This window comes from Planococcus citri, chromosome 4 (genome assembly GCF_950023065.1).
Source record: "Planococcus citri chromosome 4, ihPlaCitr1.1, whole genome shotgun sequence".
NCBI classification, from domain to species: Eukaryota; Metazoa; Arthropoda; class Insecta; order Hemiptera; family Pseudococcidae; genus Planococcus; species Planococcus citri.
Genome location: NC_088680.1, coordinates 20,194,236 through 20,216,317, shown reverse-complemented (window position 1 = coordinate 20,216,317; position 22,082 = coordinate 20,194,236). Strand labels below are relative to the sequence as shown.

General features: G+C 35.6%; 5 protein-coding genes and 1 long non-coding RNA gene across 11 annotated transcripts in view; 4 read left to right on the top strand and 2 right to left on the bottom strand.

The window, feature by feature from the left end:
- Positions 1-13: 13 nt before the first annotated feature.
- LOC135842324 (kelch-like ECH-associated protein 1) lies at positions 14-2,903 on the bottom strand. 2 transcript variants are annotated; one of them, XM_065359727.1, is made up of 4 exons: positions 2,482-2,903; positions 2,273-2,326; positions 1,688-2,185; positions 14-1,597 (listed from the first exon to the last, which is right to left on the bottom strand). In XM_065359727.1, exons 2-4 carry the CDS (start codon positions 2,277-2,279, stop codon positions 480-482), a joined length of 1,623 nt encoding a protein of 540 aa, XP_065215799.1. In that variant the 5' UTR covers positions 2,280-2,326; positions 2,482-2,903; the 3' UTR covers positions 14-479. The 2 variants fall into 2 exon arrangements, with proteins under 2 accessions (XP_065215799.1, XP_065215798.1); XM_065359726.1 differs by having other exon boundaries at positions 14-2,185.
- A 169-nt stretch (positions 2,904-3,072) lies between these two features.
- Positions 3,073-8,879, top strand: l(3)76BDm (trafficking protein particle complex subunit 8 homolog l(3)76BDm). The gene is made up of 20 exons (XM_065359725.1): positions 3,073-3,272; positions 3,363-3,527; positions 3,596-3,877; positions 3,950-4,127; positions 4,200-4,341; positions 4,407-4,568; positions 4,640-4,798; positions 4,861-4,964; positions 5,039-5,287; positions 5,360-5,639; positions 5,718-5,903; positions 5,996-6,159; positions 6,237-6,367; positions 6,455-6,633; positions 6,722-6,955; positions 7,031-7,474; positions 7,545-7,641; positions 7,704-7,957; positions 8,042-8,388; positions 8,465-8,879. The coding sequence occupies exons 2-20, from the start codon at positions 3,371-3,373 to the stop codon at positions 8,703-8,705; spliced, it is 3,990 nt and encodes a 1,329-aa protein (XP_065215797.1). The 5' UTR covers positions 3,073-3,272; positions 3,363-3,370; the 3' UTR covers positions 8,706-8,879.
- LOC135842327 (uncharacterized) overlaps positions 5,918-22,082 on the bottom strand; it is a 406,653-nt gene continuing 390,488 nt past the window's right edge. For both annotated transcript variants that reach the window (XR_010558111.1, XR_010558110.1), the window contains exon 2: positions 5,918-5,960. This is a non-coding gene — a long non-coding RNA (uncharacterized LOC135842327). The remainder of the gene's footprint in view (positions 5,961-22,082) is intronic.
- On the top strand, positions 9,196-12,925 carry CCT4 (chaperonin containing TCP1 subunit 4). The gene is made up of 9 exons (XM_065359728.1): positions 9,196-9,456; positions 9,552-9,604; positions 9,674-9,763; positions 10,923-11,270; positions 11,339-11,500; positions 11,585-11,821; positions 11,898-12,383; positions 12,470-12,583; positions 12,664-12,925. The coding sequence occupies exons 1-9, from the start codon at positions 9,342-9,344 to the stop codon at positions 12,679-12,681; spliced, it is 1,623 nt and encodes a 540-aa protein (XP_065215800.1). The 5' UTR covers positions 9,196-9,341; the 3' UTR covers positions 12,682-12,925.
- Positions 13,166-14,728, top strand: LOC135842326 (RNA-binding protein with serine-rich domain 1-like). The gene is made up of 5 exons (XM_065359730.1): positions 13,166-13,324; positions 13,478-13,645; positions 13,714-13,881; positions 13,957-14,204; positions 14,279-14,728. The coding sequence occupies exons 1-5, from the start codon at positions 13,308-13,310 to the stop codon at positions 14,530-14,532; spliced, it is 855 nt and encodes a 284-aa protein (XP_065215802.1). The 5' UTR covers positions 13,166-13,307; the 3' UTR covers positions 14,533-14,728.
- The window catches only part of LOC135842321 (receptor-type guanylate cyclase Gyc76C-like), an 89,255-nt gene continuing 82,557 nt past the window's right edge, over positions 15,385-22,082 (top strand). For all 4 annotated transcript variants that reach the window (XM_065359724.1, XM_065359723.1, XM_065359718.1 and 1 more), the window contains exon 1: positions 15,385-15,800. The gene's annotated coding sequence lies outside the window, so the exon portion shown is untranslated. The remainder of the gene's footprint in view (positions 15,801-22,082) is intronic.

Here is a 22,082-nt window from a genome sequence, read left to right as displayed (position 1 = left end):
TTGGCGGTAAACTGTCAAAATTAAAATTTTATTCAAAATACAAAAACACAAGAAAATATTCGTCGGCTAAGTGCGGAAGGGTGCCTCGTGCAACTCGTTACTTGATACCTGTGTAAAACTGCCTTTCCACACTGAGTGCCATCTATCATTCCAAGTTCAAATCTAAAGGCATCTTAGGTGATAGGAAGGGTGCCTTGAGGTAACATAACTTTTGGTTTGAACATTTGGACTGATAGATGGTGCTCAGAGTGGAAAGGCAGTTTTACACAGGTATCAAGTAACGAGTTGCACGAGGCACCCTTCCGCACTTAGCCGACGTATTGTACATACATATATCATATATCAAGAAATAACATTTCAATAAAATTAAGAAATGACAAATTAACAAGTATCGACGTAGAAAAAAGTGAAAAAAGAAATCGCAACTTTATAATACCTACGAATTTTTTTAGACTAGAATACCAATCCTACAGGGAAATTCATTCAGCACAGATTACATCACAAAAACCTATTGTCATATTGACTCCATCTGCGTTGACGAACTGAGCTCGTTCCGGCAACTTTGGAATCTCAATCCATGTATTCAACTTGACATCATATTTCTCATTTTCGATGAATGGCCTTCTTTCTACAGCATAGATAAACCCATTACGATAAATCAGTTTATGCCTTGCTCTGCCTTCATTCATAGGCTCCAGATCGGTTCTCCATTTATTAGCCGTTACATCAAAAATACTAAAGGTATTATGCAAAGCACCATCGTGATTAGAGCCTGAAATCGCTATTTTTCCATCGAATGCACAAACGGCCGCATTTTCATGTTGAAAAGGATTTGGGAATGCGATACAATTACTGATCTGAGGAGCACGAGAATCGATTGCCACAATATATCTATTATCCGACTTAGAGAAATGATTTTCACATCCGACAACATATAAAACATGATCTAAATACGTAATACCAGACCATAGTGAATAATCATACAGAACTGATTTCGATGACATGGATGAAGATTGAGGTATTTGAAAAACGTTGTTGTCCCACGTGTCTAGCTCACAGTGGTAAACCCAAATGTTCGTAGGAAAATGTCCATCAAATAAATAAATCGTTTTCTTAGCTGCAATCATCTCCACTGTATAACATAGCCCTTTAAGATCATTCGGCAATTGCAAATCTATTCTGCTGTTATCTTCAAAATAAGAAAAAACGTTTTCGTTTTTTCTTGAGGAGTAATTCGACTCGAAACAGTAAATCTTCGATCCAATTGTACAACATTTATGGTAACATACGGGTAGATCCGCGGCTTGAAAATTTGATAATGTAAAATAGTCAAATGACTCATTTAGCTTCAGTCTTCCCCACCCTCTGGCTCCGCTTTTAACATCAATAGAATTTAAATAAAGATTTAAGCTCAAATCACCATCATTGAATTGAATTCCATATCCCACACTTCGACTACTATCTTCACTTCTGGCAGCAACCATTAGTCCAGCCACTGCTGATGTCCAGGCATATTTTTGGCTAAACGTAGGAAGTTGCAAGAGCATCCTAATATCCTTCGCACTGATGTTATAATCTTTACTCCATTTGATAATTGCTGCAAGAATGTCATCATCAAACCTGCTAGTAGGCGATCTTACTTTTAAAAGTAAATGTTTAAATACATCGTACGAAAGATTCAACAAACCGTCAGTTTTTCCCCAATATATCAGGGTCTCCGCTAACCTCTCTATACACACATCATATAATTTTTCAGCTCCTATGGTTTTTGCAAATGCACATGTTTCAGGTAAATAAAGCATACGGTCTACGTTCTTGATAATACAGTCCACACATGCGTTGAAAATCCTATCACATTGGAGCACATGGCTCGCTTTTAATACGAAATACGCATTCTTTGGAAGCAAACGAATTCGCGCAGTATAAATTGCGGACAGCAAAATTTCCATTACTTTGGCGTCGATGTCCTGAATGGGGATGGTTTTCAAGCTGCTTTCTTTGAAATTTCCATTGAACATGATTTGAAAATAAGTAGACGAGTCTGTCAAAACGAAACGATGACAAGGAAACAAAGTACCGCTGATATCTAGAGTTACATCGCAAAAGAGATTCTTTGCTCTTAATTCGTTCAAGGCGTTGAAAGCAATATTCGTGGGGAGATCCAGTTTTATTTCTTCGAACGGAGCTGAAGTGAAAAAATGAGAAGAAATTTTGGTTAGAATATTTGCTGATGCTTCATGATTAACGACTATATATCACGGATAGGGCTTACTAGTCATTTTTCCAAATAGTGAGTATTGAAACCGAATTTATATGGCACCAATCCCTGAAAAAATAACTCTATATAAGAATTTAAGAAATAAGTAATACGTATGTAAGTAATTCTGTTCTTCAAAAGAAGAATTAAAGCTTCGAAGAAGCATGCAACTATTAGCCGGAAGCCGGAATTCAGCCGTGATAGACTTGCTCCAAATTACTTACGATTGGCATTTGTGCAGTTAAAGCAGAACGTAATTGATACAGCCACTCTTGAACTTTTCTTCAAGTTCATCGCTTCGCCAAATTGAAAATTTCTGAAAAAATTCTTCGAAACCTTTGACTATATATACATGGACTGCTATCTCCTATTGTTGTTGAATGGGAATCGTGAAGCCAAAGCAATAGAGGTACTAGATCGGGACATGGGCTCTGAGCATGCGCGAGATTTCGTTGCAACGAGCGTAGCGGTTGTTGGAACGTAGGAGGGTGTTCGTCGCTCCGTGGTTCACCGTGATTGGATGGTGCGAGGGTGGGTGGGATTCCTGCGCGCGCATGAAAATTCCCGATGCTCCCGATCTAGTACCTCTATTACTTCGGCTTCATCGGCAACAATGAAGATAGTAGTCCATGTATATATAGTCAAAGTTCGAAACACGAAAATTTTTCAAAATTTTCTTGTTTGTGTTTATGTTTACATTTTACAAAATTGATAACAAGACAAGCTTCTGATTGGCTGATGGTCAGCTTGCGTATTATTTTCTCGTTCATCGAAAAAATACCTGGCGAAAAGCTCGATGAAGGTACTTTGAAAGCTTCAAAAGTGGATAAGTGGATATTTTATTTTTGTAGGCTTGTCAAACACCATCAACAACCTGATAATCATTAAAATTTCGATGTATATTTCTTTCAATTCCGAATGAAATAAATATGTAGCTTTTTAATTAATATTACAAGCGTACACGTAGTGTTGTTGAAACGGTATCGGTGTTGACTGCGACGAACTTATTTCGGAGGTACGTGAATATCTTTGCATTAAAACTTGCTATACCCAATCTACAGAATTTCTAATTCATTATCGTGTATTTTTCACTGTACTTATTTAGGTCGAAAAATGGCTAAATCTACTCTAAACTCTAAAGAATTGGTCCAACGATCGTTCTCTCCTTTTGTGGCCATTTTGAGCAGTCCACTCGTCGATGAGGTTTGCCAGAAAAATAATCTATCATTCATCGAACTAATCGAACCATTTTCTACGGTCAATAAAGAGGGTATGAATTCACGTAATCGTTACTCCGAATCAATACGATAATTTATCGAGAACACATTGTTTACACAGTATCCTACCGTGATCCTTCTGCGACAACTATTACGTTGAAAAATCTGCGAGTATGTTTCTACGATATCAACGCCAAACCACCAGAACCTGCTATTGCTAGAAAATTACTCAACGAATCTGTGAGCTCTGTTTCCGAAGAAGTTATAGAGTGCACGAATTTCAAATCAGGCAATATTAGCGTCGATGTACCGACCACTGTGCCTTGGTTTGAGAAGTGGAGAGACATGTTTCTCAAAGTACAATTTCCGTCCGATCACGAGTTTACTAAGCATTATTTAGCATGTGAGTGCTATTTGAACTCATTTTTAAAAATCTGTTTCATTATTTTAATACGTAAGTTGATTTTCATCGTAGGTATGATTGTGATTACTTCGAAGGAAGATAATCCTATGGATACGTTGTCGAATATGGTCCAACAGCTGCAGCATACTTTAAGTATGTCTCCTCCTAAAATGATTCCTAAATGGTTTAGTTCTTCGGTGTTAAGATATTACGTTCTTTTACACGATGTCGTTTCGGGTGATTTGAAAAAGTACGTATTTAATTCTATCATCGTGTGAGAAAGTAGAACTTAATAATTGTGTGTTTTTTCATTATTTCGCAGAGCCGAAAAAGTATTCGATGAAATGAAATCTACCTACAATACACAGTGTTGTTATATGCTGCAAATCAACTCGCAGACTACAGGAAGTCCTATCATTGTACCTGATTATTGGGGGAAAACGCAGGTTGAAAATGGATCAAATGTAAGACTCGTAATAGAAATTTCATCTCGAATGTACTTATCCTAAAATTCGTTTTACTCAAATAGGAATTCAGTAACGATATCGGTTTAACCGATAGCTTTTCTATGAGTAATTCAAGCCATATTGAAACCGCGCAAGAGATGTCAGAACAGGTCAAGCCTGAAATTTTAAACCATCCTCTAAGCCCTCAGCTTGAAAATCAACGTATCGGAGGCGACGTTTCACAAGTATTTATATTAAATTACGAATAATATTTATGTTTTCGTTTTATTAATCTGTTTAAAATGAATATTTTTAGAATATTAACGATATGACAGATAGTTCTGAAACGCCAGAAAAACCCGGAGCTTGTTTAACTACTGAAGACATCGATCGAGTCAAAACACTCGTCTCAAATTTCGTCGTCAGCGCGTTATTGCCTTTCGTTGAAACTCAAATGCAGTATTTGAATGAGATGGTAAATTTTTTTCAAATTTGTTCTGTTTCTTTTATGAATTTTACTGAACTATCGTGTTATAGGTTTCGAATAAAAAAGGTGTCAGTAAATCTTTCCTAAGCGCTACAAAACGATGGTTTGGAAATCCTAAACCAGGATCACCGATCAGTGTACCAAATGCGCATTAGTAAGTGTATTTTTTGTTATCGAATTTTCTCCAATTATGCCAATGTGACGAATAATTACACTGAAATCTTTCAGCTACCATCCGGATTCCCCCGAGTTGCACATGCGTCGTCTGGGTGACCTATGCTTTATGTTCGGAGCTTACACGTGCGCTTTCCAAGCCTACCATTCGGCCAAACGTGATTTCAGCTCGGATAGCGCCTGGTTGTATTACGCAGGAGCTTTGGAAATGGCCGCGTTATCGGCTTTTTTAATCGGATTAGATATCAAGAAAGCTCAAGAATATACCGAAGATAGCGTCGTCATATATTTAAACACATGCAGGTCTGCTTATCAACATCGTGTTTGAATGTAAGGAAACAAAATATGGTAATAATGAAATGTTTACTATTTCAGAATGCCTCAGTTTGCTACCAGGTTAACGTTATGTGTTACGGAATGCTTAAAAGATTTAGGAATGTATGGCGAAGCTGCAGGTAGACTTTTATCGATGACTAGCGAAGATTCTGATTTACGAAGCGCTCTGTTACTGGAAGAAGCTTCGTATTGTTTTATTAAATCGAAAAAACCGTATATGCCTCGTAAATATGCCTTTCATCTTGTGTTGGCTGGACACAGGTTTGCCAAAGCTGGGCAAAGGAGACACTCTTTGCGATGTTACAGACAAGCTTATCAAGTTAGCATTTATAATTATGAAACTGTTACTCATTTCAGACCCTGTTCTAATCTCTGTGTGTGGAATTTTATGCGTTAGGTTTACCAAGATAAAAGTTGGAGTCTGGCTGAAGACCATATACATTTCACTATTGGTAAATTAGCTTCGTCTTTAAAACAAAAAGAAGTCACTGCGGCAGAATTTGCGAAATTATTCATCAATCCGAGTACTCAGCTGCCTTCTCAACAATCAGTCTTCCTTAAAGAATACTTCTTATCTTTGATTGTAGGAATTGGATCTTTTTCGTTTTTTTTTTTTTTTTTTTTTTTTTTTTTTTACTTTCTCGAATTAATTATTTATATTTTTTCAATGATAAGGAGCTGCAAAAAGAAGGAAAGAGCGAGATGCCTTTTCTGAATATACCTCACGTTGACCATTCCAGCATTAGAGTGTTTTTGAATGCGTTCGAAAGCCCTGATCGTATTGAAGAATGGACTTTAGCTCATAAAAAAATCACCGAAGAGGAGCAGACCAATAATAGGTGAGAAGTGTACCGAATTTTGAAAATGAATGACTGCTTTCGTTTTTAAAATTTTTATTCGTCAATTTATTTTACAGATGGCGAAAATTGGAAGAAAATTTGGTCTCTTTTACAAACAATAATTCAGTTCCGCCATTTTTCAAGCCTACAATTACAGTGCTATCGAATAGCACGAATAATTCAGTCAAACCAGTGTGTGTGATCGAAGGTAAATATCAAAAAGATACTCAACGTTGGTTAAACAGGTCTAGTGAGAACTGAGGCATTGAAATACTCCTTCGTTATTCATTTTCAGAACGCATTCGAACGTGTGTGGATCTAGTGAATATACTGAATATTTCGTTATCTTTACAAAATGTCGAATTAATGTGGGAGTATTCGGCTTCGGAAAATGATCCTAATTCTGATGAAATATCTTTGGCGGAAACTGAGATATTAGATTCAGTTATACTGGAACGAGACACGAGTACCACAGTACGTAATTTTTTGAATAAACGTTTTTTTTTTGTTTTTTTTTTTGAAAATATGGAACTTTCTCATTGTTTGTTTGTTTTTTTTCCAGATAATTTTACACATTACTCCGAAATCACCCGGTGAACTTCATATCTCTGGTATTAAATACACTGTGATTCTTCAGCCTTCAAACGAAGGCGCTGATACCATCAGCATTACCGGATACACTACTTTGAATCCTAAAGGGATGAAAATAATCACAAAAGAACCAAAAGCAGAGCCACAATACGCTCCTGATTACAGATTACAGTTTACCGTCGCCGATAGCGCTCCTTGTTTACAAGTAAGGAGACTCTGAAATGAATTTCCTTCGAGTTTATTTTCGAGGTTTGAACTTCACGAGAATTTTTATTCACAGATTTACTTAAAACATCTTACCGAAGAAATGCTATGCGGCGAAATCCAGCCAATCGTTGTAAAATTACGTAACACGGGCCGTTTACCCATTAATAGGGTTTTATTTACTGCCAGCGAACCAGCTTTGTTTTCTGTACCTAAAGGTAAACCTGGCAGTAAAATTTATCAATTGCAATTCGAGCCTATACCTCCGGGACGGTCCAATGAAGTTACCATATTCTTAAAAGCGTCCGATAAAAGTGGAGAGACTTGTGTCGACTTGCTGTTCTACTATGACACTACTAAATCTAGTCATCAAAAGCTGAAGTATCGATTGATTCATCATACGTTGAATTTAATGGTGCACGAATCCATCAGCGCGTCTGTTTTGGCCACCAGAAGTATAAAGAATAATGAAGATAACGAAGTGATCAATATTCGTCTTCAAGTACAGAATAAAAACGAGGTTTGTTGCGGAATTTATTCTAATTCAGAAATAGTATATTATTTAATTTCTACTCTGAAAATGTTTATAGGCATCAGATGCATTGGAACCTGTAGTTTCACTGCAACAGGTATCATTATTCAGTTCAAATTGGCAACTGTACGGCGTGATTTCCTCTTCGGATGATGGTAATTTCAAAAAAATTAGTCTCCGATATCCGTTGGGCTATTTTTACACGAATTGTGTTTAGTTTCAGTGAAATTGAAACAAGAACAAGTAGCTTTTGTGACGTTCAAAGCTAAACGACTCAGTACGGAAAATAATTACTCTGATTTAATACTGAATAACGAAAATAGCATACTATCCGTCGAGAAACCGTACAGTGACTTCACCGAATCTATAGTTACCAAATTAATTAATCCTAATAAACCACCTGATAAAAATATCGCCCACGAAACCGAATCAGTCGTTAATATTAATTCACTGGTGATTTTATTTTGGAAGGTAATTTATTCAATTTGCAATCAATCAATCAATCAATCGGTCAGTATTATTCGGATTTTATTTAAATCTACGTGTTGATTTCAGGGCGAGGTTAACAGAAAAGGCAGCGTGCAAACGATAACTGGTCAGCATTTGGTACCATTGATGAAATTCGGCCAGAAATATTCATCCGCTGATTGTGATTCTTTGTGCGAAACGAACAAACCACCTACTCTTTCCTCATTTATATCTCCTCCTTCCATCCCAACTGTTTATTATAATAGTCCTATCGCCAAAGAATTGTTATTAATTAAAATGAGCCATCCTGCTATCGTTACTCATAGTTTTACCTCTAACAGGATCTGTACCGTTTCTGTCGACTTGATTGTACAGAATTGTTGCGACTATTCAGTTGAAGTTAAACTCGATTCTACATATCAAACGCCTAATAAGTGAGTTTCCTAGTTTTAATCCATCTCACGAGGTGATCAGAGCTGTAATTGTAATTGGAGTTGGTTTTTGTTTCAGCTTAAGTAAAATAAACGAATCGTCGTTATTTTTATGGCTCGGAGTGGTGCTGAATACGTTTGTCTTGGAAAAACATTCCAGTACGAAAATGTCCCTTTGTGTATGCGTCGGTAATTGCGGAACTTACGATTTGGGTTCGCAACTTACTATATTAGCTAGGAAATTTAATAGTGAGAATATTTTTGTAGCTCAGTCGTCTGTTCCCCATTCGATATTGTGTGTATCAAACGATGTTTTATGATATTTATTTATTATTTTTTATTACGCCAATTGTGATTTTTCATTGTTTACGTTCATTTTATTGATATTTAGCGCTGTTCATTATAATATTATGTATTATGATTATGATTTTGCTGATGATTTCATCAGTGGTATTCAATTCTTGATTTTTTAAAAATAAACTCGTTAATCGTAATCGAATTAGACGTTTTATCTTATCGTAGAAATGAAAATGACTCATGGTCTTCCATTAGTGAATTAAGTACGTTGAAAAAATTTTGTTCGGTATAAGAATGATATGAAAATAATTAATCAATAATCATTGATCCTGAATTCCTGATTGCTGACTTGCTGAGTTCCAGAATGATTTTTTTGAGTATTTTTGTTGAAAAAAAAATAAAAATCGAAACAAAGAACTTACCTACTTAATTGAATTTTGTTGCTCCAAATACCTACCTAACTTCCCAAAGCCAAAAAAATCATACCTTGCTCACAAAAAACTTGAAAATTTTCGGCTGCATGTTGAAAGAAACATTTCAACCAAACTGTGTGGTCGCCTTTTTCATTCAATTGTGATTTGTAAAATTAATAATTAATACATTTTAATTAATAAAAAGCTATCTTTATTCTAGTAACAGTGTAGTTTACATTCGTCAAGATGGCGACCATGGTTAAAAGCGCCGGAGATACTTACAAAACGCAGAAAAGCGGCCCATACCGTGATAAGAGCAAACCCGTCGACATACGGTCCAGTAATATTACAGCTGCTAAAGGTATTTAGTTTTTTCACTCCTTTATGTACTCTGTATTGTATTAAAATACGTAAAATTTCATCCGGAATGTGTAAAATCAACGTATCACTTTACAGCCGTTGCCGATGCCATCCGTACCAGTTTGGGTCCCAGAGGCATGGATAAAATGGTAAGCTTATATTTCTAGCTTGATTTCATACTAATTGACTGCATATTTAATGAATTTTCATGGTTACAGATCCAGGCTGGTAATGGGGAAGTCACGATTACCAATGATGGAGCAACCATTCTCCAGCAAATGAATGTTATGCATCCGGCTGCCAAAATGGTACGATTATGATTTTCTTATGCACTCGTAATGTATCTATATTTCAAATAGTGATCTCAGTTATGATGATTTTCAACCTTAGGACACCTAATTGACGCATTTTGCGACATGATTTGACTATTCGCTGAATTGAGATCTTGTGTGTAATCTTGTGATATCATTTTGTTTGTATATTATGACCATTACCTAAGAACACCTCCTAATTGACGCCTAATGTGACATAATTTGACTTTGAAACTGATAGTTTTTTGTTTCAATTTTGAAATTTTGAATAACATGATGACCCGAACCTTAGGACACCTAATGGACGCTTAATGCGATATGATTTGACTCTGGTACTGATTGATATGCTAAAGTTTTGATAATTTACGGACTACATGATGATCTGAACCTTAGGACACCTAATTGACGCCTAGTGCGAGATGATTTGACTCTGGTACTGATAGTTGTTCGATTTATTTTAAATGAAATGATGACCCGAACCTTAGGACACCTAATGGACGCCTTGTGCGATATGATTTGACTTTGGTACTGATTGTTGGGCAGTGACATTTTGATAAGTTATGAATATATGATGACCATATTACCTTAGGACACCTAATTGACGCTTAGAGCGATATGATTTGACTTTGGTACTGACAGTTGTTTGACTAAATTATGAATAAAATGATGACCCGAACCTTAGGACACCTAATGGACGCCTTGTGCGAAATGATTTGACTTTGGTACTGATTATTATGGTGAAATTTTAATAATTATTTATGGATATATGATGACCAATTACCTTAGGACACCTAATTGACGCCTAGAGCGATATGATTTGACTTTGGTACTGATATTTTTTAAATTTAAGTCTAAATAAAATGATGACCCGAACCTTAGGACACCTAATGGACGCTTAGTGCGATATGATTTGACTCTGGTGCTGATTGTTGATTTTACTGCGATACTTAACTTAATCTTATTTTAATTTTAAATGATTACTATTAACGTATTTACGATTTTCAATGATGATTTTAATCTTAGGACACCTAATTAAGCACTTGAAAGTGCGATGATTTGAACACATACCTGAATTAAATATTTTCTATCTTTAATTTATCAAAATTTTAACTCCTTCATCTACCTTTGGAAACTAATGAACTTTGTTTATTTTCAGCTGGTGGAATTATCCAAAGCTCAAGATATCGAAGCCGGTGACGGTACGACTAGCGTCGTTGTTGTAGCCGGAGCACTCTTAGAAGCTTCCGAAAAATTACTCCAACGTGGTATTCATCCCACCATTATCTCCGACGCTTTCCAAAAAGCTGCCCTTAAATCGATCGAAATTTTGACTGGTATGTCAACCCCAGTTCAACTCACGGATAAAGAAAATCTTATTAAAAGCGCTTCAACATCGTTGAACTCGAAGGTTGTTTCCCAACAGTCATCTTTATTAGCTCCATTGGCCGTCGAAGCTGTTTTAAAAGTTATTAATCCGGCTCAAGATACTAATATCGATTTAAAAGTAAGAATCTGTTCGTTTTTCTTTGGATTTTTAAACCAATTTTTAATCGTGTGTGGTTTTTTTTACAGAATATTAAAGTTTTGAAGAAATTAGGCGGTACTGTTGAGGATACCGAACTCATTGATGGTTTGGTTTTCACTCAAAGAGCTTCGAATGTTAACGGCCCTAAAAAAATTGAAAAAGCTAAAATCGGATTAATTCAGTTTTGTATTTCGCCTCCGAAACCAGATGTAAGTTCAACGCGATGAAAAATGTGTATTTCTCTCGAATCCATCAATGAGATTAATTTTTCATCTTGTTCGTTTTTTCCCCAGATGGATCACAACGTTATTGTATCGGATTACGCCACCATGGATCGTGTGCTTCGCGAAGAACGTGAATACATTTTAAACATCGTGAAACAGATCAAGAAAGCCGGATGTAACGTTCTACTCGTACAAAAATCTATCCTACGTGATGCTCTGAGCGATTTAGCCGTTCACTTTTTAGATAAAATTAAATGTATGGTTGTGAAAGATATCGAAAGAGAGGATATCGAATTCATATGCAAAGTACGTTGCTGAAAAGTATCGCAGTTTACTCCTTCGAGTAATGTACACGTTGACTAACAATGATTTTGTTTTTCAGACTTTGAACTGCAGGCCAATTGCCAGTTTGGATCACTTTGTGCCCGAACACTTGGTATCGGCTGATTTAGTCGAAGAAATTCAAGCCGGTGATAGTCGCATGGTTAAAGTCAGCGGTATTCATAATCCCGGCCGAACGGTTTCTATTTTGTTACGCGGTAGTAACAAACTCGTACTGGAAGAGGCCGATCGATCTCTACACGATGCCTTGTGCGTTGTGCGATGCCTCGTTAAAAACAGAGCTTTGATTGCCGGCGGCGGAGCTCCGGAAATCGAAATAGCACTTCAGTTAGCCGAATATGCTCAAGAAGTCTCCGGCGTTGAGTCGTATTGCTTTAGAGCTTTCGCTCAAGCTATGGAAGTCATACCGTGCACGCTGGCCGAAAACGCCGGATTGAATCCGATCGCCACTGTGACCGAATTGAGGAATCGTCACGCTAACAAAAACGACTCTAATAAGATTTATACCGGAATTAATGTTCGCAAGGTTTGTTCGGATTTTATTTCAGTATTTGACTGGTAGAGTTGGGTTCATGATGATGGTTCATTTACGATTTTATTTGTTTTTTACAGGGTGCTATAACTAATATGTTGGAAGAGAACGTAGTTCAACCTTTATTAGTATCTACTAGTATGATTACTTTGGCCTCGGAAACTGTTCGAAGTATTCTTAAAATTGATGATATCGTGAGTATCTTGTTTTGAATTTTCCCCTAGTGTTTTTCCAATGATAATGATTAATTTTTCTTACGTCGTTTCTTTTTCAGGTAAATACTATGAAGTAAAAATAATTCGATCAAGTCGTACCGCTTTTTTGGGTTCCAAATTGAACGTCAGCCTTTTCTACGTTAATAACTAAAATAATTATGTTCAGTGAAAATTTACATTCTGTAGATGATACACGAATTTCACCTAAAATTAACTTGTCTTTATTTATTTATGTTAATTTTTTTTCTTAATTATTTAACTTTTGTATTATAAAGTTTGAAATTTTATAATGAAATGAAACAATATAACTATTAAAGTAAATTGATGTGAATTTTTGTTCCAAGCTGAGAAAAAAAGAAAATTTTGTACCATTTTTTGCAGCTTTATTTTGGATTCGAAGTCGAATGAACTCATCGAGATCAAAATCAAAACTTTGAGGAAAATCTGGAAAAAGTTCCGAAAAAAATGAAATTTTTACAAGAGATTTTTTAATTTTATGCAGAGGGCAACATTGTTAACTTTTGATCTGTGACGAAGCAGTTATCTGATCAAAGAGCATTCCGTAACTTTTTGTCTGTGACTACGCGTACAACCGAATGCAACCATAAACACTCGCCGGGATGTTTCTATGGTGTTGATTTTATGTCGGTAAAAGTTAATTTCATCCAAATGTATTGATTTTATTGGAAATAATTCATCTATAATGGCAGTCAAAGATCCGTAAGTATCTCATAAGTTCAAATATTGAATAAAATCCATAGTAGTGTTGATTTATACCGGCTTCTCAACCGCAGCTTTCACGAATCCTTATCACGTTTTTACACAGCCGAATTATTATCAAACAATAACCATCGTCGTATTATTTCATTACAGCACTTCAAGCTCGTCCTCAGATTCAACGAGTGGATCGAGCTCATCGCGTAGCTCGCGATCGTCCAGTAGCTCAAGCTCAGGATCCAGTTCTCGATCGAGTTCGTCTTCTTCTTCGAGCAGTTCGTCCAGCGATTCGTCTTCGGCAGCTCGCGCCAAGAGTAAAAGAAAGTGAGTATTTCAAGTATTATATTCGTAATACGAACAAAACACACGATTAATTATTATATTTTACGTAGACCGGCAACCTCGGCTAATAAAAGTCGCAGCAAATCGAAATCAAGATCTCGCAGCCGTAGCCGGAGTAAAAGTCGATCAGTTGATAGGAAACGTCGCGATGCCGATGACAAGAAAAAGAAAACCGATGATAAATCTAGTTCTAAAGCTGGAACTAAACATAGATCACGGTTAGTTGATAATTTTACGTTGAAAAGCTAGTTCTATTTCATTAGCTTATCCCGTAATAATGGTCTTGTTTGTAGATCACCGTCGCCTAAACGTAAACGTAAAGAGAAATCACCGTCTCCTAAACCTTCCCGAATTCATGTCGGAAGACTAACACGTAACGTGAACAGAGAACACTTACAGGAGATATTCGCTCATTACGGTACGGTGAAAAATGTAGATTTTCCGATGGATCGAATGCACAACCAAAACGGTCGTGGATTCGCTTACGTAGAATTCGCTACACCCGAAGAAGCTGAGAATGCTATGAAACATATGGATGGAGGTATCGTGTTTTTTTCATAATCGTGTCAACTCTTCTGTCGATTAATTTGTAATACGATATGATTGTGTCGATAGGACAAGTTGACGGACAAGAAATCACCTGCGCTCCTGTGTTACTTCCACTAGCGCGTATGGTACGTAGATCTCCGATGCGATTGCCGCCACAGAGATGGGGAGGAGGTGATCGTAGAAGAGGACCGCCGTCGCCCAGATATCGTAGACCTAGGAGTCCAATGAGGCGTAGATCGCCCCCTAGATCAAAACGGCCTAGATCTAGATCGCCCAGAAAACGACGTTATAGCAGATCGTCGTCCAGCAGTTCTCGTTGAGTGATTAGTCAAGCTACTTTTTTGGACTAAGTTGAAGTTTAAAGGTTAACTATATATTCAGTGTGTATATAATTGTGTAAAAGTATGTTCGCCGATGGAGTATTTGAAAATTGATTTTTTTCCCATTCTTCTTTAATAATGATGTAATTGATTTTGAGCACGGTTTTTACGATGTAATAAATAATTATGCTAATTAGCCGGTTGAGTTTTGTTTCGCAGAGGATGGCTTGAAATGGTATCGGTTTTAATATTTCTTTTGTTTCGTAGGTTTGATCTGATTTTTATTCGAAAGAATTGAACTACTTGTTAATCGTTAACGTATCAACGAAACGTGTCCTTTCAGAGGAAGAGTGAATGCGATAAGTATTCGGGTTTTTGCGATAATTTCAAAGTGGCTTGCTTAATTTATCATTTATATCGTTCTTCCGTTCGCATTGTCTCTATTATCAATATAATACAGATAGTAGAATGTAAAATAGTAACGGAGTTCTATTTTTAATTCACTAAATAGGGAACATTTTTATCAAAGTTGAAACTTTGAAAGAATCAAACTTCAACATATCGGATTTACTTTGCATTATTCATTTCTGCTCTGTCATTTCTCGAGTAAGAAACTCTGTAAGAATGACCACTTAATTAAATACATTTGGAGACCGGTTAACCGGTTAAAGCTGAGCTTAAAGCTCTTCATGTTGAACGTAAATTGACGCAATTTCTTCAATCTTCTTCGCCATTCGCCAGCCATTTTGTTTCACCTTCACCATCAACGTAGCGATTTTTTCATACACGATTTTGGCAACACTGCGATCGACAGTGCTGCAGCGTTTGGAACGTTAATCGCACGACAGCTCAATCGCTCATTCGCTCTCGCTCGTGTAACTTGATTGGTCAAGTTTAATGTTCAGTGGGTTCGTGTTGTTTTCTTGTAACGACGACGTTCTTCGTATTCGTGTAGTAATTTTGTATTACTGAATTTGAAAGTGTTATCAAAACACTTGTTGAATGTTTGTGCGTTGTGGTGCGATTTCCGCGTTAAAAAAAAGTAAAATTGCTCTTTAAATAATATAATGTGCGGCTAATTTCGCGTAAATTTTCGTCACCGTTGGCGCTGCTCGAATTGGCGGTTAAAGTTCGATACAGGTGTGCGAAAAAAATTACACAGTGCGCGAAATAATCGAGTATAATTAATTTTCTACCGTTGGTCTTGGTTCTTCTGCGAAGTGTGCGGTGTCGGAGAAGCGATTTTCAACTCTAAATGTGAATACCGAGTAAGTTAACAGTTAGATCTCGCCGAACCGAATTAGATAAATATAATCATGCCGTAAGTTGTTGTTGTTTGCATTTTAGTATAGGTAAGACGAACGTCCAACGGTCTCTTGTAAAGTTAACGATCGGAAACGAATTAAACACCGCTGCTGTAATCATCGCTGTACGGTGATTTTTTCACCAATATTTATTAGCTAATTTGACGACTGCCCTGTGAGCTGAGCTATGTTCCTCGTCGTCGCCGCATTTCGATTTCGACGCCATTAATATCGCTAATTAATACTGGTTATTGTCTCCGCATAATTTTTTTATCGTCTGCGCAGTGATAATTGGTTGAAGGTCGCTGAATGCACTAGCTTTCCAATACACATAATCGTTCATAGCGAAAAAATGCCCATTCCAAGTAAACCGATACTCGAACATCTTCATCGTCGTCGTTGGTCAATGGTCATCGTCATCTATGATCGTCTCAAGTTCAACAGTCTCTGCTACATTGAGCCGGACAAAAAAAAACCTGGAGCTGAGGTACACGATACGATGGTTGGACTGCAGTAGGTCGTCGTCGTCGATTTGGAGGAAAAATAATCGTAAAAAGGACACTGAAAAAGGCGAAATTGTTTGTAATTCGTATTCTCGAACATGTGCGCATCTTTAGAAAACCAGTTTGTACAAGTTGTTAATTTGGATATTATCGCATAACAGGATTTTCCTTCCTCAATGCAGTTATTTATAGGCATAAAAAGCCTGGTCGAGTGGTCGTCGACGAAGACGACGATGTCTTCGTGGTCGTTGGTTCGTTGCATCCCATCGTCGTCGTCGATGACATATTCGCGTATTTTTGTCTCCACTACGAGGTTTTTTTTTCCCTTCGATTTATTTCTAGTATTTCATACTCTCGACAACATTCTAAACTGGTTATCGCGAAGATATTTTTGGATTCGAGATGAGAGATTGTGTTTTGATGTTGTTGCGATGACGATGACGATGTTTATGTACGAGGATTCTGGTCTCTGTCGTGGTCGTATAGTCGTTTTGTACTATTTATACTCGCAATTGAAGTTAATTAATCGATTCGAGTAATTGTTTAGTGACCTCTGGAACCGTATCGAAATCAATTAACTCAGCATGGGGATTTTTTTTTCCTTTTCGCTCGTCAGTCGGAATATCGTCGATACCGAAGCAGATAAACGTCGAAAATTACCACTAAAATGATAACGATGAACGTTATACAAAAACACCCATCAATTGAAATTCTTTCAACGTACGTCCCATTTTCATATTTCATTAACGAAGAATTTCCTGTTCATTGGGTCATCAATTCTATACAAACTTGGTGGATTCGAGCTGCAAATGTGTATTTTGGAAAATTAACGTTGATGACTTGAAGGGTTATTATGCACTTTGCGAAGGGGTTTTTGCATGATTTTGATGCACGGGGTTTTTTATATTTGAAGATACAAATATGCGAAAGTTTCGTTCGCCATTGTCACCTTGCCAGATTATTTTTCTACGGCTCAGATGGAAAATTACCCAAGCGCCAAGTTTACTTATGTACACTACACGATGTACCTACTATGATGAGTCATTTTTGAACACTCATTATACATTCGGTGGAAGCTTTGATACGATTTTTTTTCTTCTTTTCGTATTACATATTTTATTCTATGTAAATGCAGGCAGAAGCGTGCATGGTCTGCTAGAAAAATAATAGAGAAGAGGTTGCTGGGTGCTTCCAACTTGGTGGAATTATTGTAACGGTTCAAATGTGTTTTTAAGTTGGCTGGTTTGTTGCGTGATATGTAGTAATTGAAATGGATATAAGATTATCCGTAAACAAGTGTAAATTATTGAATTAATTCTTCCTAGGTGGTTTAACGCTGTGGTTTTTGCTTCCCTCCTGTTTCCTCGATCGCTCTCCTCGGTTCGTCTAGTGCAGAACTGGCTATAGTAGTATGGGTTATGTGTGTAAGCTTTGGCGAGGATATGATAATTATATTAGTCGAAGAGGTACCTACGTTTTTGTCTTATGAGGAGTGTTGTTGTATACTTGAGTGGTTGGCTTGGTCTTTGTTTTAATTTTCCATGGTGAGGAATCGTTCTATAGAGAATTTGGAAGTTTTATTTCGTGGAGTTGAAGTGATCTGGAAAGTGAATTTGCATCGATTATTGGGAGAATTTTGAGTGCAGTTCAAAAATGAAGCATGGTCTGGTAATTCGAATTTAAAAGATGGATTTGAACTACCGAGTAGCTGAAATTTATTCGAAATCAATTTCGAAATGTCCGACTGGAAATCTCAAAAATGGTGGATTTTCAGATTAGGTAATATGCTTTTTGAGAAGTGCTAGATTTCCACATTTTCAGCTGCCCTAATCAAATTTCAGTGGTTTTAAGGAGAAATTTTAAAATAGAATGAAATTAGAATCTTTCCAAAAGACCCAAATCTGATGAAAATGACGAATTGGCAACATTTGGTGGGGGAGGGGGAGGGGTGGTCGATTTCTTACAAGAAGCAGCATTTTTTCATAGAATAGAGAGAAAGATGATCAGCTAATTCAATTATTTGTGTAAAAAAAATTTGAAATCAGATTTGAAAAATCACACGTGATTGGTCCCAGAGCATCTGCCTGGAACGATAGATTTTTAATTGTCAAAGTTTAAGTACCTACTATCTCAATTCTCAATCAATTTCTGTGCCTTTGAGAAGAATTGATGAAAAATCATGGTAAATGCCACATGGAGACTTCAAACCGACTAACGAGAGAACTATTTGAACTCGATCCAGACGCAGACTCAAGTGTGAACGAAATCAAGCATGATCGAATGAGCATGACCAAAAATCACCAAACCTGCAAATTTTCAAATAAATGCTGAAATTCATTTTTAAATTTTTGGTTATTTTTTTAAAAAATTGAAAAAGTTGAAAAACAAACATTTTTATGAAAAGTTTTCGACTTTTTCATGATTTTTTTTCAATTAAAATAACCCAGTGTAAATAATCACTTTATTTCCAAAACTACCAGTTTTATACCATTCTGGAGCCTTCGACGAGTTTTCAATTTTCTCCAGAAATTTGGAATTCCTTTGAAGGGTCCAGAATGACCTCAAATTGGTAGTTTTTGAAGTGTGGTAGGGGTGAGAGGGGCAATGAATTATTATATTATTCACACCAAGTCATTTTCTTCAAAAGAAAAAATAAGTATAAAATAGTAAAAAATCATAAAAACGTGCGTTTTGGAATTTTTTTTAAATTTTCAAAAATTCAAAAATGGCCTTCAGCGCCTAAAATTTTGGCTATGAAGGTTTTAGAGCATGCTCTTTGGATCTAGATTGGTTTCATTTAGTCAAAGAGTGCCAATTCATAAGGTTCCCTTGTAAAAGTAGTGAGATTTAAGCTCAGAATGTCGTTTGCTTACCTACTTTTTCAAGATTTTGGTTCTTAAAGTTACGAGTACTTTTTTTTAAATTTTCGATTCCTAATTCAATTTTTCCAAACCTTTATTGGTCTTACTTCTTAAATAAAAATTAATTTGAATAATATCAAACAAGTGAATAATTTACAAAAGCATTTACTTTTTCATTTTTTTCAAATTAGTTGTACTGCCTTTTCAGGGTTTTGGCTACGAATCCCTGCCTTGGGCCAAAATTGTCGAAGAATCTAGCTTTCTGCAAAAAATTGAATGAAGTCTCGGCTTCTGTAAAAATGGCCAAAAAGTGTCATTTCTTGTCAAAAATTGCAAAAATGGTCGCTCGTTGGCAAAAAATTTCAAATGTCTCACTTTTTTCCGAAAATATAAGCCAAAGAAGCTTTATTGCCTTTTTTGCCGAAATTTTCAGTCTCGCTTTTTCCCACATTTTTTGAAGAAAATAACTTTCTTACCGAAAAGTAATGAAAAGATCTCATTTTTTCGACAAAAATTGTGTAAAAAGGTATCGCGTTTTTTGCCAGTTATTTTCAGAACGTCTTATTTTGTGCCAAAATTTGACACAAATTCTATCTTTTTATCAATTGCTAAAGAAATCTCGTTTTTAAAATCTCATAAATTGCCAAAAAGTGTTATTTTTTGCTGAAAATTTGCCAAAAATTACTGAAAATTTTCTCAAAAAATTTGCTGAAAAAAAATCTGCTTTTTGTTAAAGTTGTCAAAATTTCCACTTTTTTACCAGAAATTGTTTTCCAAATTTTGTAGAAAAATAAGACAAAGAATACTTTATTTACCTACTGTCAAAAAGTTGCGGAATAGTCTCATTTTTCTGACAAAATTTGAAAAATATTATTTTTTTCGAGAAATTGTTTATCAAATTTTGTCAGAAAAATGAGAATATTTCGCAACTTTTTGACAGTGGGTAAATAAAGTATTCTTTGTCTTATTTCTCTCTCAATCCAGTGTCATTATTTGATTTTTAATTGAAATGCTTATTGTTTTGTACATTTTTTTATTAAAATATTCTGGATTTTTTTTTCATGTGGCTTTTTTGTTTTTTATGATTACTTTTTGACTCCTGTTTTAAACTTTTTGGTTACTAATGCAGTAATGCTACTATTTTTTTTTTTTTTTTTTTTTGGAAAAAATTGTGTTTGAACCATGGTTTTTTAATTTGAAAAACAAAATTGAGCAGCTATTTTTATCACGAGAGTTTATATCAAAATAATATGCATATTCGTTGAAAAAATGTCCTCAATTATCGATTGTACCTGGGTAGGTAATAATAAGTATCAATTGCCTAAAATTTAGTTCAATTAAAATTTGAGTTGGGAGCTTTTTATATTGTTAGTCAAGATTTTTCATCAGTCTCAGCACCCCCTTCTCCAGCCCTCCATCTGCCCTTACAAGTGTACCTTTTTTAATATGTACTTCTCTGGGATTCAAGTTTTTTCGGTCTAAAAGCTAATGACTTCTTTCTATTCAAATTTTCAAAGTTGTGTGATTTTTCTAGGTATAGAGAAAGTTTATATAATACGAAACATGTTACATTATTGTTAAATTTGGTATATGGGTTAATGGTACCCTCGTCCTTGAAGAACTCGTTAATTTTTAGTGCTAAACATAATCCGTTACTTACAAGAAAATTTATGGAAGTTTGAATTGGTTGAAGGTAGGTATGTGACTCAACGACTGTGATAGTTGATGGATTCAGTTAAAATTTAATGGTATTCGGTTTTCCTAATTCGCAGAAAATTTTTTTAAGCCTTCCAAAAATGCATCAATATTCAATGGGTATCATTTTAGTTGCTGAATTTGATTTTTTTGATTTTTGGTCTCAATTTTTGGAAATTCTAATCTATCTCATTTGTTATTTTAAAAACAAAAATTTGGTCAAATCACTATACAAAAATGAAATTGAAATGTGTTTTATACACTTTTTTTAAATTTGCGAATCAATGAGAGGGCTGAGGTGAGCCTTTTTGGAGGCTTCAGGGTGCTGGATTTTTCGAAAAAGTCTATGGAAAGGGTTCAAATGAAATTAATTTCTCACAAAATCGAATTAACCATTCTCGTGATTCTTTCGATTGATTCACACTCAAATTTTCAGAACTCATTCTGTTCGATTTTTTTAAATCCATGATTATTTTTCAAATTTACTGAAGAAGAACCCAAAATTCAGATTAAATTCGATATTTTTTTTTCATTTTGAAGAACAGATTTTTCACCCTCCCCCTCCTCCCCAATACTGCCAAAGAAAATTGTAAATTTGTTCTTAAATTGGCCAAAAAGGAGCCAAACTAACACGAGTTTTTAGCACTGAATTTCATTTTAACTCATTTCATGGAACTTTTTTCAAAACTTGGAAAATAAAATAACCTGCTAAAAGGCATTGAAACATCTCAGAACTTCTTCAGTGAGTTGAATTTCAGTTTTTGAAAATTCACGAAAAGTGAAAAAGTGAAACTCAGGTGCCAAATTTTTGCAAAGTGAGTATTTTTTGACGCTTCTAAGATTTTTCTTTGCATCCTCCCAAGATTTTTTAGATTAGATGGGATGCGTCCCTTATTATTGGAAACTCGAGCTCCACTTCCGAGCTTCACGTTACCCGAGACGAAAAATTAATTGCAATTTTTCAAATTAGGGAACTGAAAAATTTCAAAAAATTTTCATCACGTTGCATTTGTTTAAATTTGAACTTTCGAAGAAAATGTAAATAGCTACGATTTAAAATTTTCTTCAGGTGCCTAAATCATTTTGGAGCTTATTGCTGATCGCCATAAAAATTGAGTTTCAAAACGAGCTCAAAAATGCTTTAAAAGATTTTCCAATTTTTTGATGCGGGTACTTTTGGTCTTTTG